A 19105-nucleotide genomic window follows, 5' to 3' on the forward strand; every position below is an offset into this window, starting at 1 on the left:
GAAAGAGGAGATATTACAATTGGTACTACAGAAATACAAAGGATCATAAGAGACTACTATGAATAATTATACACCAACAATCATACAATCTAGAAGAAATTGATAAATTCCTAGAAATATACAACCTACCAAGACTAATCATGAAGAAATAGAAAATCTGAACAAATTGATTATTACTAAGGAGACTGAATCAGTAATCAAAAAGTCCCCAACAAACAAAAGTCCAGGACCAGATGGTTTCACTTGTGAATTCTATCAAATATTTTTTAAAAAGTTAATACCAATCCTTCTCAAACTCTTCCCAAAAATAGAAGAGAAGGGAACACTTCCAGGCTCATTTTACAAAACCAGTGTTACCCCAATGCTAAAACCAGACAGGGACACCATAAGAAAATTGCAAAAATATCCCTAATGAACGTAGATACAAAAATCCTCAACAAAATATTAACAAAGTGAATTCAGCAATACTTCAAAAGGCTCATACACCATGATCAAATGGGATTTATTCCAAGGATGCAAGAATGGTTTCACATCCACAAATCAGTCAGTGTGATATGCCGCAGTAACAAAATGAAGGACAAAAATCATATGACCATCTCAATAAATGTAGAAAAAGCATTTGACAGAATTCCACATCCATTCATGATAAAAATTCTCAACAGAATGGGTACAGAAAGTACATATCTCCACATAATAAAGGCTCTATATGACAAGCCCACATACCCAATGGTGAGAAACTGGAAGCTTTTTCTCTAAGATAAGGAAAAAGACCACGATGCCCACCCTAAACACTTTTATTTAACATAGTATTGGAATTCCTAGCCAGAACAATTAGATTAGAAAAATAAATAAAAGGCATCCAGCTTGGCAAGGAAGAAGTAAAACTGTCACTATTCGCAAATGACGTGATACTGTATAGAGAAAACCCCCAAAGACTCCACACACAAAAAAATGTTAGTACTAGCAAACAAATTCAGTAAAGTTCCGGGATACAAAATCAATATATAAAAGTTTGTTGCATTTCTATACACCAAGAAACTATCAGAAAGAAATTAAGAAAGCAATCCCATGTACAATCACATCAAAAAGAATAAAATACCAAGGAATAAACTTAACCAAGGAGGTGAAAGACCTTTGCACTTAAAACTATAAGACATTGCTGAAAGAAATTGAAGATCACAAATGGAAAGATATTCTGTGCTCATGGATTAGAAGAATTAATATTGTTAAAATGTCCATACTACCCAAAGTAATCTACAGATTCAGTGCAATCCCTATTGAGATTGCAGTGGCAGTTTTCACAGAATTACGGGAGTGGGAGAAGCTGGCTTCCAGTTATGAAATAAGTCAAGGGAATAAAAGACACAGCATAAGGAATATAGTCGATGATGTTGTAATGGAGATGTATCAAGACAAATGGTAGCTACATTTGTAGTGAACATAGCATAGTAAATAAACTTGTTGAATCACTATTTTGTACACCTGAAACTATTGTAACATTTTATGTCAATTTTATGCAAATGAAAATAAATAGATAAGAATAAAGAAATTGTCCAGAAAAAAAAATAGAACAAAGGATCCTAAAATTTGTATGGAACCACACAAGACCTCAAATAGTCAAAGCAATCTTGACAAAGAAGAATAAGCTGGAGGTACCATGCTCCCTGACTTCAAACTGTCTTACAAAGTTCCAGTAGTCAAAACAGTATGGTATCGGCATAAAAACAGACACATATGTTAATGGAACAGAATAGAGAGCCTGAAAATAAAGCCACACATATATGGCCAATTAATTTATGACAAAGGAGCCAAGAATATACAGTTTCTTCAATAAATTGTTTTGGGAAAACTGGAGAGCCACATGCAAAAGAATGAAAATGGACCACTAGCTTACAACCTACACAAATACTAACTCAAAATGCGTCTTTAGATGAACATAAGACCTGAAACCATAAAACTCCTACAAGAAAACATAGGCAGTAATCTCCTTGACATTGGTCTCAGTGATGATTTTTTTGGACTTGATACAAAAAGCAAAGGCAACATAAACAAAAATAAGTGGGACTACATCAAAATAAAAACCTTCTGCACAGCAAAGGAAACCATCCACACAATGAAAAAGCAATCTACCAAATGGGGGGAGGGAATATTTGCTAGAGGTTAATATCCAAATATATAAAGAATTCATGGAACTGAAGAACAAAAAAAAGGGGGGGGAATACAATCTGATTTAAAAATGCACAGAAGATCTGAATAGACGCTTTTCCCAAGAAGACACTCAGATGGGTAACAGACACATGAAATGGTGCACAACATCAGTAATCATTGGAGAAAGGCAAACCAAAACCACAGTAAGATACTACCTAACACCAGTCAGTACCAAAATGATGAGGAAATAACAAATATTGGCAAGGACATGGAGAAAAGAGAATCTTCATGCACTGGTGCTAAGAATGTAAATTGGTGCAGCCACTGTGGAAAACAGTATGGGGATTCTTTAAAAAATTAAAAATGAAAATACCATATGATCCACTGATTCCACTTCTGGTTCTAAAGAAGAAAATGAAAATGCTAACTTGAAAGATATGTGCATCCATATGTTCACTGCAACATTATTTACAATAGCCAAGATATGAAAACAACTTAAGTGTCTATCAATGGATGAATGGATAAAGAAGAGATGGTATATGTCTATTTATACAGTGGAGTATTATTTGGTCATAAAAGAACAAATCTTGCCATTTACAACAACATAGATGGACTTTGAGGACACTATGCTAAGTGAAATACCGTGTGATCTTACTTATATGTTGAATCTTTATTTAAAAAAAAAAAAACAAGCTCATAGATACAGAGAACAGAGTGGTGGTTGCCAGGGGTAAAGTGTTGGGGGGTGGACTGAGTGGGTAAAAGTGGTCAAAAGTACCCAAAAAATGAATTATATCCATATATATTGACATAGATACTCATGATATATGTTTGAATGAAAAAACAAGTAGCAGAAAAATATATACACAGTAATCTCATTTTCATTAAAAGAGAGAATGAGAGAACTCTGTGTGTGTGTGAACATGAAAAGATACACCTAAAACTATTAATAAAGGTTACTTCAAGATATTCCACCTACTTAAATCCACATTATACCAATATCAGTGCCTAAAATAAAATATCCAACAAAAATTAAAAGCAAAAAAAAAAAAACCTAAAGCATAACTAAAGTAGAAAAAAAAGTAAAGCAGAATTACATTTTCTCAGAAATTAGTAATGCAAAAGAAATAAGCAAACCATAAAAACTCTCTTCCTGAATAATGCCAGATGCTAAAAAACAGAGCTTTCTTAATTTTAAGAAGAAAGCATTATGTTAGTATTGTGACAATTAAAAAATATTGGCAAAGACAGAAAAAATGAGTGTTCTAGTAGGTGATATCTAAAATCTAGTTTTAAAAAATGAGAACAGAATGGACAATAGTGCAAAAAAAAGTTAGCGAGCTAGAAAACAGACTCAGAGACCTAAGAAGTCCAACACCAGCAGAAGGTTATAAATATGAAAAATCACAGGCAATGATGTACCATGATACGGCCGGCTGGTGAGTGGTTCTGATGCTGCCACTCCTCTCTTCCCTCCCCCCAAGCTCTCTCCCAAGACCCTCATCACTATCCTAACCTGGTGATCTTGTCCACTCAGCCAAGAGAAGGCTTCAGAAGTTTCCTTAACCTAGCACTTTGGGCAGCCTCTACCAATCTACAAAAATTGTGATTGCAACATAAGATACAAACAACTTGAAGAGGATCCAAGATAAGAATTCACAGCGTAAAAATGGAAAAGGCACACATGGTCTCTTCAGGTTTGAACAATCCAGAGGAAGACATTTAAATGTAGGCTTATTAAACCCCTGACATTTGGAAATAAAGAATGATGGCCATAAGAGAAGAGAAGGAGAACACTCGGGCCTTCACAGATGAGAAGAGCTTGAGCTCATTCTATGCAGGTGCAGAAAAGAATTCTTAAATCCACAGAACCTGCAGCAATTCTCCAGTGGACAATCTCATCCTCAAAGAATTACCCAGGGCATATTTGACCTGGATAAGCTACAACTACTGGAAAAAAAAAAAAAAAGAAATAATATAAGCAATGAGGGGACCATTTACATAAAGTTTAATTCTTTTGTAGGGTAGTCCTTAAAAACGAAGGAAAAGACATTTTAAACCTATTTCAGAGTGTCAATTCTATCAATCCTGATTGAGTTGCAGAGAGTAGATTAGGTGAATCAAACAGCAGATAACAGTTCCCATTTGGAAATCTGAAAATTGTTGTAACAGATAAAAATTTAGACCAATGAAATGACGTGACTGTGTTTTGCCTTTAAGTATGAAGGGGTTATGCCATTGCATGCAAGAACAATTGATTTTAAAACATACCATTTTACAAGTACCACTCAGAAAAAGAAAAATCATTGAAATTTCTATTACCCAGAGCTTTCTTATTCCTTAGAATTTTCACTTCCTACTTTCTGGAAGACCCAGTACACCCACGTGGAAGCAGTGAAAATTCTTGTTTTCTGCCCGGCTGACCACAACTGTAGAATGCCATCAATTTGAAGACACTCTGATTTCAGGGATGTTAAAATGGGGGGGGGGAGTATGCCCTAGAATTCATGAAATAGGACACATGAAATAAGTCACATTCCGGATGGGTTTAAAAGGAAAGAAGGTGCTTAGAACAGATAGCTGTGATTCACCATGACACATCCGTACACACGCAAGACACATACTACAGAAATGTGCAAAAGGCCTCGAATAAAGCCTTGATCACTGCCCAGGGGAGGCACACAAGGCTTTCTAGTTGAGACCCAAAGTATACTTGGAGAAGGCAGAGTGGAAAAGAAGGAAAAATCCAGATTGGTGGAAAATAGTTCAATTATGACAAGCTGGGTTACATGCCCCACTTCTGTGCTCCTGGGAGCTTATCACATGGGGATAGAAGACACAGTCACCAGCTCTCACAACACTGGTGTCACCAGTGCCGCCATCAGATGAGGGGAGAGACTGTCCCTCACATGGCAGGTGCTCAGTGTACACTGGTGGAACGAGTGAATGTGTGAGCACAGCTGTACGTGTGAGGGAATGAATGAGCGTAAGCACGTGAGTTGGGGTTGTCTGTGGCTGGGGATAACGGCTGCTCTCTTTCCCCCTTGTCACCCCAGAGAAACTTGAGAGTGAGAAGCTGAACGTTGCGGAAGTGACTCAGTCAGAGATTGCTCAGAAGCAAAAGCTGCAGACTGTCCTGGAGAAGATCAACGAGACCCTGAAGCTTCCTCCCAGGAGCATCAAGTGGAACGTGGACTGTGAGTTTTACAAAGAAGGATGGGGCTGCGGTCCCCACCCTGGGGTTTCCCCAAGAAGCCACCCAGGAAGCTGACAGGCCCGCGGTGGGGGGTGCCAACCCATTTATCACTGAGCGGGGTGTACCCTTCCTTAGGGAACTTCTCCTCTGCACTGCTGGGAAAATAACGAAGTCCAGTGTGGCTTTCTGTGAAAGGCTGTCTGTAGCAAGCTCAGGGGGGATCGGGAGGAGGAAGAGCCCCAGCACAACCTTTTGAGAAAGCTGTGTCTCCAGCTCATAGAGGCTTCAGGGAGTGGGGATCCCTCCGTTCAGGCAGCTGAGGGGCAGGGGAGCAAGGACTTGGCTCTGTTCTTCAGCCCATGCCCTTCCTCTCAGCCCCGTATTTTCCAGAAGGAGCAAAGATCTGGCTGAGATTGCAGGCCCTGGAATGGGATTTTCAAATTCAGGTGGCACAGCTAGTGTAGCTCCAGGAGCTGGGAAAGTGTAAACTGGCCATTCTTCTACCGCCTTAAGGGTTGGCCAGTCTCCTGTGGACACGCTGGTCTGTAACAGAATCAGCGTTAAATCAGCAAATCAGGTGAATCTGGCGGCAACAACAGATTGCTCAGAGGGAGTCCAAAGTTGTTTTGTTCTTTGTAGTAGAGGAAAAGAAGAATTGAGATTAATAAGATGATTTAGATTGTGTTCTCTGCTGTGAAGTGTGAAGGGGTTAAGGACTAGATCTTACTGTGTCCAGTTTATACAACTCACAATGGACGCCTTCCCTCCCCACCAAAAACAAAAAACAAAACCCGCCTTTCCAACTTGGGAAAGAAAAGGAAATCTTTACCCCTCAACTTAGAGACCCAGAAGCTGCCTGACGCAAGCTCTTCAGCGAGTTTCCAGCACCTGATGCTGGAGGCGGAACACCAGGCGCCTTCCTGCCGCAGGATGACAGCTTTGCGTGCACAGCGCTCGGGGCTCGGAACGGGCATCCGCTGCCTGACAGAAACACCCAAGCGCAGGAGGAGAGGCCAAGCCCTCGGCCCTGGGGGCTGCCCCAGGCTCTGGGAATGCTAACAGTGTTGGGGCGGGGGCGGAGCACGTAATCACGGGTATAGGAGCTGCGTCTACATTTGGGAAATCCACAACAGTCGTGAGCATTCAAGTCTTCTGCTGAAGACCCCTGCTTAGTTTCACTTCATCCTACATCCTACTCCCTGAATATGGACCATCTCATGTACCCCTCCAAACAACGAAACACCTTTTCACTTACCAGGGAACCCAGTTTGGGAAAGACTGAGATAGAAGAACAGGGTTTTTTGTTTTGTTTTGTTTTGTTTTTAAGATTTATTTATGGGCACCTGGGTGGCTTAGTCGGTTAAGCATCTGCCTTTGGCTCAGGTCATGATCCTGGGGTTCCGTGATGGAGCCCCACATCAGGCTCCTTGCTCAGTGGGGACTCTGCTTCTCCCTCTGCCCGTCCCCCTCATTCATATTCTCTGTCGTTCCTCTGCTCTCTCTCTCTCATGAATAAAAATCTTCTTTAAAAAAGAGAGAGCAAGTGCATGCATGGGTGGGGGGAGAGGCAGAGGGAGAGAATCTCCAGCAGACCCAGGGCTGAGTATGGAGCCCAACGCAGGGTTCGGTCTCACAACCCTGAGTTCGTGACCTCAGCTGAAACCAAGAGTTGGCCACTTAACTGACTGAGCCACCCAGGCACCCCAGAAGAATGGAACTTTTTAAAGCCACTTCAGGACCACTGTCTTCAGTGGTTTTTAATGATTTGTTTGGTTCACATTTACCTTCATTTCTTATAGGGAAATATGTATGAATAAAATAATCCCCTGTATTACTGCTCTCATCTATTTCCATTTTTTGCCCACTACTGTCATATCCATGCCTATTTTTACTTGATGAAGTCACATACACTCTGGTGTTTTGCTTTCTCTTAATACTAAATCATATTTCCTATATTCCCGTGTGGTCTTTGTATTTACTTTTGCTTCTATTTCATGGGATATAGCTAATCCCATAGTAAATTTAAGCCCTATGTTGACGTTGAACCTATTAGGACGTTTGCTTGCCTATGGCTCCCTATCAGATAGGGCCAAGTCGAAAGTCTTAGGTTGTGTCTTTTTTTGCTTCTCTCAAATTATTCCTGTCAGATTGATTTCCGAAACTGAGATGAATTATGAAGTCAGAGGGATAATTATCTCAGTGGCTGGCTCCCTGTGATGCCTGTTTACAAGCAGCAGTAGCTTCTTCCATAAAGAATGTGGTGGGCCCGACTTCTGGGGGGAAGTTCCATCCCTCCCGTTCTCCTCTCTGGGTGTTTGACATTGTATCATCTTTTCACTCAGGATAAAGGTGGCAGGAACAGCTATGAGTTACCAAGGCTCTTCATCTAGGGCTTTCGGGAAGTCTTCCTTTTCTTTCTGTCTTATTCACAACAATTTTCATTATTAAAACTTTACAAAGATAAAAGAAACTTAAATGTGAACATCTAACATATTTATGGTGCTTACTGTATGCTTGGTACGATTCTAAGCAGTTTGCGTCTGTTGATCCTTGTAATCCTCACTCATCTGCGGTAAGAATTCTCTTATTCCCATTTTACAGATGGGAAAATAGAGGCAGAGAGAGGTTAAGAAACAATTTATGTAAGCTTCATGAGTTCAGCAATTTTTATCTCTTCACTACCGAATCCCCAAAATCTAGAAGCGTGACTGGCAATTACTAAGCACAGTAATATTTGCTAAAGGGGTATCATTGTCCAAGGTCACACGGGGGGTAAGTGATGGAGCCAGGAATGAGAGTCAGAGAGACTAAGCCTACACATGCTGTTCCTGTAAGCTGCCCACCCAGCGACTCTCAACCAGCGGTGTACTCCGTCAAGTCGTGCGTGCTTATGTGTGTAAGAAATAGGTAAATAAATGTGTGTATGTATACTTACGTAAATATATTTTATTTTTACAAAGATGAGATCAGTCTGTATATGTTTAGAAGATGTATATCTTTACAGATCATTAAATATTCTGTCACTTTTAACATTATGCAACAGGGCATTGTATGGGTATAGCATAAGCTGTTTAATTAATGATGGATTTTGAGATTGTTTTCCACTTATTTTTCACTCTTATCAATATAGCCTGATGAGTTCTCTCCGCTCGTAGCCACAATTACTTCTTCAGGCTAAACACCTAAGAATGGTATTTTAGGGCCAAAGTATATGTACGTTTCTAAGTCATAATACATATTGTCGAATTGCCTCCCAATAAATGACACCAATTTATATTTCCACCGCCACTCCTATTTGGAGGGCTATTTCTAACTCAGCAGCTCCTTTGAAATTGTTTTTCAGCTCTTGGTACAGTGGCTAAGTGCCCAATTTACACGGTAGAGCCTTGGCCCTGCTCTAAATCTGCACGTTGTTGTCCTGACTCGAGTGCAAGATCGCAGGGACTCTAGATTCCGTCTAGCATCAGGGAGAAACCCAGCAGACATGCTCAGAGGTGGCAATGAGGAGGGTATCCAATGTACAAAGGTTGGTAGGATTTGTCTTAATGGAAAAAGATGACGTATCTTTAGCCTGAAGAAAATTTTGAAATAGGAAACTACCATGTTTTCATTTCTTTGGTATTCCTTTCCAAGTCTCGGCCACAAGCACATGTCTGTATGTGTGTGCATGTGTGTGTGTCTCTGTACATATACATATATGTATATGTATCTATATCTGTATACCCAGAAGTGTATATATTTACATTGTTTCCATTGTTTCTGTTTAACATTACATTATTAATATTTATAGTTACATTATTTCAACAGTGATCTTCAGAGCATGGAAACTATTCCATCATGTGGATATACCATAATTTATTAAAGCAGTGATTATTAAACCATGCGTGGCCCAAACTAAGGATTTGCCAGGAGGACCTCGGGCACCACTGAGGAGAGAAGCAGCTGTGGGTGGGCTGCAGTTAGGACTTGGGGACTAGAGCACTTGTACTTTTTTCCTCGTCTGTTTTGCCTAATGGCTTTTAAACAAAGGGTTTCTCTGCTTAATAAAAAAAATTTTTTTTTTGAAAACCACAGGTCTAAACTATCCTCTGGTTATTAGACATGGTGTTTTCCAGATTTTTTTTTATTGATGATATGTTACATAATAATTAACATCTTTGCACATGTAGTGTGTGTGAGAGAGAGGAAGAAAGAGGGAGAGAGAAACTGGAATTACTCCTTTTGAAAAAACTCCCAGGAGGACAGAACCCTCATCAGAAGAGACTGGCATCTGTATGGTGCTTATAAAATAGCTCTGTGTTGCTTAGTGAGACGGTCAAGACGACGGGCAGTGTCTCCAGTGTGTAAAGACCACCTTCTCGACCACACCTTCTCTAGCATCGTGTTTTGTCATTAAAAGGGAGAGCCTTACCAAGGTCCTTGCAGCCCTCAGTGACTGGACCCATGGTTTGGCAGCTCTGGTCAGAAGGGCAGACCCGATGATGCCTCTGCCTGGCAGCGAGCACACCTTGGCAGGAGGTCACTCCCATGCCGGGAGCCTTTTGTGAGGCTGTCACTGTGGGTGAAACTTTGGATGAGGCCCAAAAGCCCAGAACTGAAACTGTCTTCTGGAAGGCTGAGTTAGGAGCAGATCGTCTTCCGTTGGTTGGTGTGGAGCTGCTGCTTACAGTCAGTGGAAAACCTTCTTCGAAACAGCAGTGATAACAAGTAACTCTAATGAGTTCCCGAGGAATGTCTGAGTCATTTCCTTTTCTTGGTGATTTCTTAAAGCTGCTGCTGAAGCAGAGTCATCAATCCCAGGGCAGACAGAATGACACCCTAATAAAGGGCCCAGTTTGTGCTAAGTATAGAAAATGAGCATGGTTTGTTCTTTCCTTAAGTGCCCCCCTGTAAGGAGGAGCCCATGGGGCTAGTAGGACTGGGACGGCAGCTCAGGCATCTGGTGAATCTTTCCTTTTAGGAGAAAGGAGGAGGAGAACATTGACATGACTTACTTGCCTAGGTGCCAGGTATTTCCTCCTAAGTTATAATAAAAAAATATACATATCAACCCTTCCCAGGCACCTGCTGTGTGCTGGAAGCTTTGCCTACATTATCTCTGGAAATTCTTACAACTTCTGTTTCTGCATAGGCACTGCTACCCCCATTTGTGGAGATGAGCAGATTGAGGCTCAGAGGCCTTGAGTGGCCTACCCAAGGTCATGTAGGCAGGAAACAAATTCAGAGCTTGTCAAGTGAGAACTGAAGCTCCAGTCTGCCGACCCCGTGTGTACCCATTACATCAGTGTTTTTCTCCGCTCGTCTGCCGCAAAGACTGCAACTCAGTGGCTGCCCCCCCTTCTCTAGTACCAGTGGTTCAGTATCTAGCACACTGCTCGGTAGCCCTAGAAGCTAGCTGGGTCATAAACATCCTCTCCCAGCTATTCCCCAAGGGGCGTGGCCTATACTGACCGTACACAGTCCTCAAAAGAGCAACAAAGCCCTTTAGATGTGTCATGCCTTCCTCGAGGGGCTGTAAACCCTGAAGAAAGGAAGGACCCAGTGTTCCTGACTCAGTGTTCATTTATGGAGGATGTGCCTTGGGTAGAGCCGTGGGACACGGGGGGGTGGTGATAACCCAAAGAGTTCACAGTCAAGTGGGACGGGAAAGAGGATGCAGAGCAGACATGCTCATGATTATTAGAATAGGAAGAACAAAAACATGGGGGTGGCAGAGGGCTGATCTGATCTCAAAATTCAGCAGTCGTCAGGGTCCCTACTGGAAACTTGGATTAGAGTGGAAGGCACTGTGTTGGGAATCCAACAATAACATGATCCAAGAAGCAGCTCTATGGGACTTGGCCAAGAATGGGGGGGCCTAAGGGGGAGGCCTGTGAGATCCTTAGTGGTGGGGGGTGGGGGCATAGAAGGTGCATTGGGTGTGGTACACTTTGAATATCCGCTTATATTTGCCTAGGATCTGGAAGAAGATTCTCTAATTTTTAAATCATCTTTTATTTCAGCTGTTCATGCCAAGAGCCTGGTAGCCATCTTGCATCTGCTGGTTGCTCTGTCCCAGTATTTCCGGGCACCAATCCGACTCCCAGATCATGTCTCCATCCAAGTGGTTGTGGTCCAGGTAAGACAGCACAACCAACATCTGCGCCCTTAAAGAGGGATAGAGGCTGAGTTCGTATGGGAGTGAAGGCGGCCTGGGGAGCTTGTTACAAGGATAGTGGAATGAATGCTGAGTGTCCTTGATGTGCTCTCTGTTGGAAGGCATGTAAGTGCACTGTCTCATGCGTGTGGGCAGCAATCAGTGATTGTGCAAAGGGTGGAAGAGTGTATCCTTGAGTATGGGCTAGCGTTGTGTGGGGCATGTGCCTGGGGTTTACATGTTGTTGGCAGGAGGGTGTCTGTGTACTGTGTATTTGAGGGTGTGAGGAGGTGTGTATGTTGGTGAAGTGTGTGCAGTAGGATCAGGAGAAAAGGTGTATCCCTATGTGTAAACCCTGCAAGCCATGGAGAATCATTTTTTGGTTAAACAAACGAGCACGAATATTGGGAAGAGACAGACACCTGTGCATGTGAAGGGCTGTGTGTGTGTGTGTGTGTGTGTGTGTGTGTGTGTGTGTGTGTTTGCAAGAGAGCCCCTGACCGGCAGTGCCTGTATTCAGGGCGCTGCTGCTTTTCACCTGCCCACAGAAGCATGGCTGGGATCTCAGGTCATGTTTTCCAGATTGTTGGATGGAATTTCCATTCACATATGGCTGTATAATTTCCACAATGAGGGTGTGCTCTTTCCCTGTGACTCTCTCACTCTGCTCCTAACCCCATTACATACTCAAATTCAATTTCATTTTCCAACTTTGTGCCCATTTAGGAAAGGTCAGCATTCTGTTTGCTTGTTTCTGTTCTTTTCAAGTAAACATGCTGCAAGGGAGAACGCCTCTAATAAGCAGCTCTCTGGTTAGCCAGGGTTCTGGACTAGAGAACAATATGGCGGCTCTGCCATCTCTTGGTGAGGAAGAGCCCCGAGGGCTGATAGGCTTTGCCTTACCCCGCCAGGCCAAGTCTCCAGGACAAAAGCTGAGCTTTTAGGGATCAGATGTTAGTGGAGGGAGGAGGATGTGAGGGTGCTGCCATGCCCTGGTGATAAAGGATTTCTTCCACACCTTCTGAGGACCTAACTTATATCAAGGGGATATAATAGAAATGGTCATCTTGGCCCTGCCTGCCAGGAGACAAAACTACACCTAAGGAGCAGAGAGAGGCCGACCAGAGGGTCAGAGTAGGTGAGAATGTGTGTGGGTCAGAGGCTAAGTGCAGCTAAAAGAAACGAACGGGTCTCATGTGTTGAGGACTTAACTGTAGCAAACATTTTATGTCTGCCGTGAATGTGTGACCAGCCCAGAGCATCCTGGCACAGGCGTCTTACCAGTGAGCCCAAACCGTCACCACTGTGTTATTTTCACCAGTCAATAACGTGTAAATTCATTTCATGATATTTTTTAAAACTCTGATTCAAGATTAAGGGGTAGAATCCTCTTGAAATAGTGGTCACTGCAAGCCCACGTCTCATGCCTTATTTTGAGCTCAGTTACAGGTCACCAGAAGGCTGTTGTCGGTTTCATTTCTCTATGGACCATTTTGTTAGCATGAGGGTAAAAAGAGGACGAGGTAACACAGAACGGCACCTGGCATGTCAGGTGTTACGGGGTGTCTTGCTTTGTCGACTTAAACAGGCATAGAGGCACAGAGGCAGGACTCAGAATTAGCCAGAAGACACTGACTGAACCACAGAGAGAGTTCTCAAGACAACAAATAATAGATCAAGGTGAATCCAGATGCTTTCTGAGGGGTTATTTAACCCCGATTTCCTTTCCCTTCTATACAAAAGCAACGAATTCTGCATGAAGTTGAAGATGAGTTTTTACGTCTGCGAAGAGCCTCACGAGACAAGGATCCAAATTCCATTAGCCCCATGTGAAAATTATACATATGTTGCAGCTGAACTGGGAAAAAGTCTTGATTTATCCTTACTGGATCCCTTTTAAATGATATCCTTCTTTTTCTTTTTTACTTCCTTTTTTACTTTGATAATCTGTTCTTCCTAATCTAGTGCAGATATACTCTTGGCCTTTATCCAGCTCCACCTTTCCTTCCATAAAAGCATTTTGCAAGGACACTCATTTCTGTGCCTACTAGGAATAGAAGAGAAGGTTCTGGAAGTTTGGGTAGGAGGGCAAGAAGGCAGGTTTCAGCTGAAACAATAACAGTTGGAGGCTCCTTCTGGACACTCTTCTCTGCCTTTGTGGATGAACTTGCTCTGAGGACTGCTTGCCATCCCCAGACTACTGTCTAGGTGTCTGGGAATGGACTGTAGAGACCAGATGAAATAGATCTCCCTCCCCACACCTATCAGAAGGTCTTCCTGAGCCCCAACACTCCTTCACTGGCTCCCATCCCCACACAATGAGATTTAAACTCCAAACCAGCACGCAGTTGACCCTCCGCCAACTAATGGCAGCCCCCATCCCTCCGAACAGCCTCCCAGTTACATTTGTGCTCTCCTGACCTGCCTTTTCGCTCAGGAAGCCTTCTGTTGGAATGCCCTCTCCTCTGTGTCCAGCCAATCCTCTGTGTCCTGTTAAGTTCCAGTGCAAGGACGCCCTCCCCTTGGAAGGGGTCCCTGACCATCCCCACTGAAAGGGCCCGCTCCTATCCTGCATTCAGCACTTCCTGTCTGCCTGGGATGACCGCATAACTGGTGATGCACGCTACTTTTGAGAGTGAAGGGGGAATCCTACTAGAATAATCAGGTGTAAACCCGGACTGTTTCTTTCTCACATACCTGTTTCATCTACCCCACTTTACTCTAAGTTCTCAAGGTCAGAAGTTAGGTCAGACATTCCATAGTATTTGCTCTCAGTCCAACATAGGTTCTTGTACAGAGAAGAGAGTGATTCATGAAGTAAAGAAAGAAGATAAATTGATGGGAGGAGGTGGACAGACGATGGATGGACAGACAGAAGGATGGATGGATGAGTGGGTGGGTAGGCATGTGGACCTCCAAAGGGATTACCCTTTTCTCAGAGAATAAGCCAGTTACCTGAGGACCGTACTGCTCAGAGAAAAACTCCCCTATTTATCCACTAAAAACAAAAACGAAAACTCCCTCTGTTTAAATTCTCTCAGTTGGCCTCCGTCCTCTCCCCCAGCCCCGCCGCTGAATGTGTTTCTCCGCTTCCCTCTGTGGCCCCAGCTGGAGGGTAGACACACCCTGGCCTTCATTTCCATTCGGTTTACTGTGGATGACTCCAGGAGGCAAACAGTTTGCTTCCAGCAAAATGTCTTCCAATAAAGAAAGAAAAGATTCACCGTCCAAGAAACAGCCAACTTGTTTGGGATAAACACTAGCTGCCCTTAGGTATGAATGGTATGGTCCAGTCCCAGGGGATCAGGGGCCTCGGTTTCCTTTCGGTGCTATCTCCTCTCTGGGCTTCATCTCTTAAACGCCAGTAACTTTCTCAGTATCAGGAATGCTAATCAGTTTTTTGTATTTTTCTAAAGCATATTTTTTCTCTCCTCCTCCCGCCCGCCTCCCCACCCCCGTTTCAGAAACGAGAAGGAATCCTCCAGTCTCGGCAAATCCAAGAGGAAATAACTGGTAACACAGAGTATGTCAACACCATTGTTGCCAGCGAATCTGTAATGGAACACAGATGTTTCTCCGAAATTCATCCATTTGCTGATATTTAGTTTTCATTTATTGGGATTGCAAGAGGGATTAGACTTCAGCCAATGATTATAGTTTAGCCTTTTCCATGCATTCAAAACATGCCTCTCAATGCTTAAGATACAAACTTGGGTGGGGACGTGGGGAGAGGGAATTAGCAGTGATTGAAAAATTCTAATTTTGTGGCACTCCAGGAAAAAGTGTGCCCAAAAAAGCCAACCAGCATGAAATCGTCATGCCATAAACATGGGGTTGAATTTAAAGTGTGAGCCTTCAAAAGGACATTTTTCTTCCTTTTCCGAATCTGATTTATTTGGTCATGTGCCATGACCCCGAAAGCCCTTTTCTACCTCAGAGTGGTGGGTTGGTATTTTGTGTTTTTTCATTTCCGTTAAGCAATTGGAATCTCAGAATATGTAAGAGGCCTGCCATGGGGAAATTTGTTCTGAGGTAGAGAAGGCAGGACACTGGGGGCAGGGGTCTTGAGATCGTCGGGCAGGCCTGAGCCCTGGCCACAGGCAAAGTACATTTTCAGCATCCCCTGCGGCCCCAGCTTTCCGCTACGCTCCCTTGACCAAGAGCGAAGTGGAAAGAGCAGGGATCTCTAAGCCAGCCTGACCTGAGTTCAGATCCAGACTCTGCCACTTGCGCAGACCTCAGTTTCCATATGTCTGAAGTGGGGAGCGTTTGCCTAACCAGAAAGGTGGTGAGGATTCACTGTGGTAACAGTGGGGTCCCCCATCAGAGCTGACCCACACCTTCTAAGCCTTGCCCAGTCTCTAGACAGCTTGCTTCCCCAGTGGTGGCTGAGGGAGGTCCCAGGCTCTGCCTGTCTGGACTACACTTTGCTTGTCCCTTCGATAGGACCCAGGTAGGGCAGAGATGTGTAGTAGCCCTTCTCGAGATGCCCAGTTTATGGCCCGTGGAGAGCCTGTCGGGCAGCCTCCACGGCACTCTGGGGGCTAGTCTTGGAAGTCAAGAGGGCAGCCGATACACAAGGCACGCTTCCTCCCTGGCCTGGGTCCTGTGACGTGTCCTTCATGTCTCCTGGCTCAGGCCTGCCCCCCACATCCCCCGCCCTTTGCGGGGCTTGTCCATGCCTGCTGTTTCACATTATGGAAAGGAGAAAGACATCCCTGAGAGGAACGTGGCCTGTGAGAATCTCCTGAACCAGGGGACATGAAGTTTGGGTTTGCAGAGTCATCAGTCAGCTGCCTGCCATGCTTCCTGGGGTCTCCCTCTGCCATCTTGCCATTCAGACGTGAAGGGGGAGGTCAGCTCCTAACAATGGAAGCACACAACAGTTTGTGAAGCACTGTTGTATCTATTGATACTCATAATAAATACACAAAGCAATGCCTGCACCTCCTGAGACCCCACATCCCAAAGGTGGAGAAGCAGCTGTTCTTGGTCTATCCAACAGTTAACGCCAAGTTCGTTATTCTTTCCAGTACACTCCCCCAAGTCATCGTTTAGTAGGTGATAGATGTACAGTTGGAATAAACCAATATGATAAGAACCAAAAACATATAGAGAAAAAAATGTATTGAGCACTTACCATATACTAGGAATTCTGGTAAAGTCTTTCTGCACATTAAATCATGTAATGCTCATATCCTACTGAGGTATTTACCATTATCATGCTTGTTTTAGAGATAAGAGACCTGGAGCCCAGAGAGGTTCTGTAGCTTGCCCAAGGTCACACAGCAAGCAAGTGGCTCTATGGGATTTAAACCTATGGAGTCTGTTCTAATGCTTGTGCTGTTAATACTTTGCTGCTTCACCGGTAGGAGTATGGGTCCAATTCCTGCCCTCTTTGAGAAACCGATTTTGAGCCAATGGCAGGTGCGGTTTGGTGGGAATCGCAGAATGAACAGGAGAAAGACAAAGCCGACGTCCCCACGCAGATGCCCAGAGCAGCCCGGGCAGCGCAATGGTTGGGAATGTCGCAACCCCGAGTCCGATATTCCTTGTCAACTGTAAGCAACAGTGTGATTTTACGTAGAGCGAGAAATAGCCCTGCAAGTATCGTTTATAGCAGGCTTTGTGTCTGTAGAGCAGAGGGAAGAACAGGTGGTAATGGCGGAAGGCTAGCGACAACCGGAGACTTCGTGCAGAACACAATGCCAAGGGAGAAAGCTTTGTGGGCTCTTCAGTGAAGGGCAGAGAGAGAAGACTCACGCTGTTTTCCTTCTCCTTTTCCTGCAGGGCTCTCTCCGGAAGGCATGGTGAGTTGCATCAGATTATCCTCTGGTACTGGTGGCTGCCACAGGGGTCTAGTTAATTCTACAGCATCTGGGAAGAACAGGCCCTCGGCCTGCTTCCTGCGTGTGTGTCTGCACCGGCCTGGTGACAGCGCGGCTTAGGAGGGAGGGTCGGCTTCCTGGTGGGAAGAGGCAAACTAGCCACAGCGGCACGGTCCTCTTGTCAGTAACTGGACCACGGGCATTGCCGGGCTCAGGATGGGCCCTGGACATCGGGGGGTGGTCACGCTCTAAGTGCGTTCCAGAAGTAAAGAGGTATACGTACACACTCGGGACAGTCCAGCCTCCCCCTCAGTCCGGTCCTTCTGGAAGCCGTCTTGTCCCTCTTTCCTCATCACGCGTCCTACCGCTCCGGCTTCCCAGAACTTTGCATTTGTTTATACAGTCTGTGAACGTTCGAGACCTCAGTCACCCCTCTGGCAGTCCCAGATTTACCCATCGGTGCAAGAGCAGGAAAAGGCAGGCCCCAGGACCACCAAGCTTCCCAGTCCCAGGTCCCTCCTGGACATTCTTCTCATTCCCTGCCTCCGATCCTATCCACTATTTTACCTCTGAGTTCAGAGAGCCTGGGGGCTACAGCAGGGAGAGCAGGGGGCAGGGGGCAGGGCTTTGCTACTTTCTATGACCCCATATTTACTGTGGATAATGTTTGCCATACCCCAGTAATGCTAATAAACTCAGATCAGCAGATGTGCTTCAAAGTTTACAGAACACATGCACATACTTTCTTCTCTTTCATCCCTATAACACTCCTGGGGGAGGTTTTTTTCAGCTGGCATTTTACAGAAGAAGAAACTGAGGCACAAGGGTTGAAGTGACTAGATCACTCAAGAGCACACATTCTATCCCGGGGCTCCCAGGCTCCCAGTCCAATCATCCGAGCACTCTACCACGATGTTTGCCGTGGCTATCATGGGTTTGAAAATTAGGGGGTGAAGTGATTCGATGTTTGGATAACATTCTGCCTCCAAAAAGCTTCAGAAACATGACTACATCATGATGTAGTGGATATAAATAGTGAAGGGAAATGACCAATCTCAAGTTAAACTGCCTGACAGATGCCCCCAGCCCCAGCCCAAAAGAGGGTTGATGTAGACAGTGGAAAGAGAAAGAGAAAGCCCCAAGCTAAGAATCAACCCAGAATCTCTGCCCCAAACCCAGCTTCCAGAGTTCCAGCATTGTTTCACGCACTGAAGAATTCCTGCCTGTAGTTGACGGTATGGCCACCTTGGCTGGGCCCTGGGGTGGGCTTCTCCACCAGGAAGCAGGTCTTTGCTCCACTTTACCTTTTACTGTTTTTCCAGAACGTGATGCCTTTGACACCTTGTTTGACCACGCACCAGACAAACTCAATGTAGTGAAAAAGGTGAGCAAAAGGTGCCTGGGAGGGAGGGGACGGAGGGAGGGGAGCGAGGTGCAACCAAACGTTAGAACCCACGCCGGGAGCTCGCCTGCTTCCTGAAACTGGTGTCCTCACCAGCTCTCTGCAAACTCGGGGCTTTCCCACCCAAGTAAGTGGTGTACGCTTTACATTCCTGTTCCCAATGGGTTTCTTATCCACCCCCTTCTTCTCCCATCAGGATGACAGTGTCTCCTGGGGGTTCTGAGACTACGAGCACCCTGTCTTCCCATCCACACTGAACCCTTGGCCAACCAGGCCTCCTCCCTCACACCTCCCTCCTCCCCAGGCACAGGGACCTGCCCCTAGGAAGGTCTAGAAGGAGGGACCCAGTGAGGTTATTTCTTCTCTGGCCCCCCAGCTGGGGCTAGGACACTGCA

The 19105-nt window shown here is 44.6% G+C and overlaps 1 protein-coding gene across 4 annotated transcripts in view; it reads left to right on the plus strand.

The window, feature by feature from the left end:
* The window catches only part of PARVA (parvin alpha), a 169776-nt gene that overhangs the window by 127629 nt on the left and 23042 nt on the right, over nucleotides 1-19105 (plus strand). For all 4 annotated transcript variants that reach the window (XM_040638821.1, XM_040638823.1, XM_040638822.1 and 1 more), the window contains exons 5-9: nucleotides 5205-5345; nucleotides 11347-11462; nucleotides 14945-15003; nucleotides 17271-17290; nucleotides 18631-18692. In XM_040638821.1, coding sequence (XP_040494755.1) covers nucleotides 5205-5345; nucleotides 11347-11462; nucleotides 14945-15003; nucleotides 17271-17290; nucleotides 18631-18692 — 398 coding nt within the window. The remainder of the gene's footprint in view (nucleotides 1-5204; nucleotides 5346-11346; nucleotides 11463-14944; nucleotides 15004-17270; nucleotides 17291-18630; nucleotides 18693-19105) is intronic.

The sequence above is a fragment of the Ursus maritimus genome, unplaced genomic scaffold (assembly GCF_017311325.1).
Source record: "Ursus maritimus isolate PB19 unplaced genomic scaffold, ASM1731132v1 scaffold_23, whole genome shotgun sequence".
NCBI lineage: Eukaryota > Metazoa > Chordata > Mammalia > Carnivora > Ursidae > Ursus > Ursus maritimus.